This window comes from Echinops telfairi, unplaced genomic scaffold, assembly GCF_000313985.2.
Source record: "Echinops telfairi isolate 266 unplaced genomic scaffold, ASM31398v2 ScPeMD7_7469;HRSCAF=8507_0, whole genome shotgun sequence".
Taxonomy (NCBI): Eukaryota; Metazoa; Chordata; class Mammalia; order Afrosoricida; family Tenrecidae; genus Echinops; species Echinops telfairi.
In genome coordinates this window covers 42,764,682-42,767,026 of record NW_022111372.1, presented here as the reverse complement: position 1 = coordinate 42,767,026, position 2,345 = coordinate 42,764,682, and the positions used below count along the sequence as shown (strand labels likewise).

The following is a 2,345-nucleotide window of genomic DNA, read 5'->3' as shown; positions in this document are numbered from 1 at the left end:
AGTAGAAGAAATAATGTTTTTTTTAATTCCTCATCCTTGAATTTTGCCATTCCTCATGTTTAAGATACAAAATGGACTTTAAAACAGGATATTGGTACAATGAAAGCTGATTAATAAAAATACGTAGGGCTTCACAATTTTATATGTTATAAAGACGCTAGCCATTATAAGCAAATTGTCTGGGAAGAAAACATCTTGAAACAGTAATATATAAATAGTATGTAATTTATTGTTGATATTTATTTTTTAAACTGAAATGCAATTAATATCACAGTTTATGAGGCTCTAAACTGAGACAGTGATGTCTTGTTGCCTCCTCACTCACCAATGATTAAATGTACAGGTTGTATATAAATATCAATTAAGAATTATGCTCTTATCATTTTTAACATGCATGATGACTTACCTACTACTTGCCAAAAACAGTATAGTGTACATTTAAGGTAGAGCAGCCAGACCACTGTCAAAAATGTTGGGGGAAACAGTCACTCACTAACTTATCTTGAGCTCCAAAATAGGAGCTACCACAGCACCTTATTGGCTCCTTGTACAGATGAAAACATATAACATGTACCATCTTTAATATTGTCCCCACCATTTAAAAAGAACTTCTTATAACTAGGATAAGTTAGAGACATATATGGTCTTAATGTATATGAGCTAATGAAGTCTTTAGAGCACTCCTCAGTCAAAATTACAGAGCTTAGCTGAGAGGTTAAATAACTTTTTAACTGTTGCTAATAAGTTACAAAGAAGATGGACACATCCAATACAGTAATTCAGAGATCGGAAGCCTTGCCTTTAATCATTACATTTGTCTTTGAATGACTCAAAATAATGGGTAAATAATATTAATTATAGTTTTCAGTTCATTTTCTCATTCAGTAGCTAATGAAATACTATTATTTCTGACCTATGCAAATATTATGTGCAACTTTTGTCTCTTCCTTCTGATTTGGGAACAGGTGGCAATATTTACATCACAGAAACTGGCAAAAGCTACTATCAGGTCTCCCTCCCATTGGAACCAGTCCATTGTTAACCACTTATCAGCATGTAACTGTGATATAAAATCAGTGCATCTCTGCAACTTGGAATAAGACATGCCAGTATTCCTGTTTAAAAATATACTTTTAGAAACCTCACTTCTTTGTGTTTGCTTACAGTACATAGACTTCAATTGGTGAAGATGTCAACATGGAGATGATCAATCATACAGTAGTCACTGAGTTTATTCTTCTGGGATTTTCCAATGACCCTGGGATGCAAATCTTACATGGTACCCTATTCTTGGTGGCTTACTTGGCAGCCCTGACAGGAAATGGGCTCATCATTTTTTTAATTACGTGTGATCCTCGGTTTCACACCCCCATGTACTTCTTTCTGAAGAATCTGTCATTTGTAGACCTATGTTACATCTCTGTCACTGTTCCTAAATTTGTTCTAAACTCTCTGATGCACAGGAACTCCATATCCTTCCTTGGGTGTGTTTTGCAGGTGTTTTGTTTCGTCCTTTTCGCCTGCACTGAATTAGCCATGTTGACCGTGATGTCTTATGACCGTTATGTAGCTATCTGTAAACCATTACATTATGAGGTCATCATGAGTCGACGGGCTTGTGAACATATGGTGGTGGCTTCATATATCAGTGGGGTGATCTCTGGGGCAATGCACACTGCAGCAACATTCTCCATGACGATAAATTCTAATAGAATCCATCAGTTTTTCTGTGACATTCCAAAAATTTTGATTTTAGATTCCAAATTGAACCTAGGAGAAATGGGAATCATTGCACTTATTTTCAGTGCCACACTAGTTTGCTTTGCATGTATTATTTACTCATATGTCCACATATTTTCCATTGTCCACAGAACCTCCTCTTCAGAGGGTAGGAGCAAAGCCCTTTCCACATGCACCCCCCACCTGATTGTTGTGACCTTGTTTATCCTAACCGCTTCTTTGGACTACCTGAAGCCACCCTCTAACTCGAGGTCCGTTATAGATCTCATTTTGTCTGTATTTTACACTGTATTGCCCCCAACACTGAACCCCATCATATATAGTCTTAGAAACAAGGAAATAAAAGCAGCTCTTGGGAAAGTGCTGGCCATGCAGGTATTTAAATTGAATTGACCATCAGTGGAAGATTTAGTGAGATGTCATACTTCTTCCGTTCTAAGACACTCCTAGTCCCCAGTTTTAATATGCATAAAATATAGAAAATATCTGAAAATGTATGTAATCCTTAGTTGAATTGGAATTAATGACATCATTATTAAAGAATATGTTCCCGGTGCATGGGGAAAATGAAAACCATAGATATCATTGAACACTTCTTTAAATTT

The 2,345-nt window shown here is 36.1% G+C and overlaps 1 protein-coding gene across 1 annotated transcript; it reads left to right on the top strand.

Moving 5' to 3' along the window:
• The first annotated feature begins 1,197 nt into the window (after positions 1-1,197).
• Positions 1,198-2,133, top strand: LOC115873564 (olfactory receptor 14A16-like). The gene has a single exon (XM_030888858.1). It carries the CDS (start codon positions 1,198-1,200, stop codon positions 2,131-2,133), a length of 936 nt encoding a protein of 311 aa, XP_030744718.1.
• The last annotated feature ends 212 nt before the right edge of the window (positions 2,134-2,345 follow it).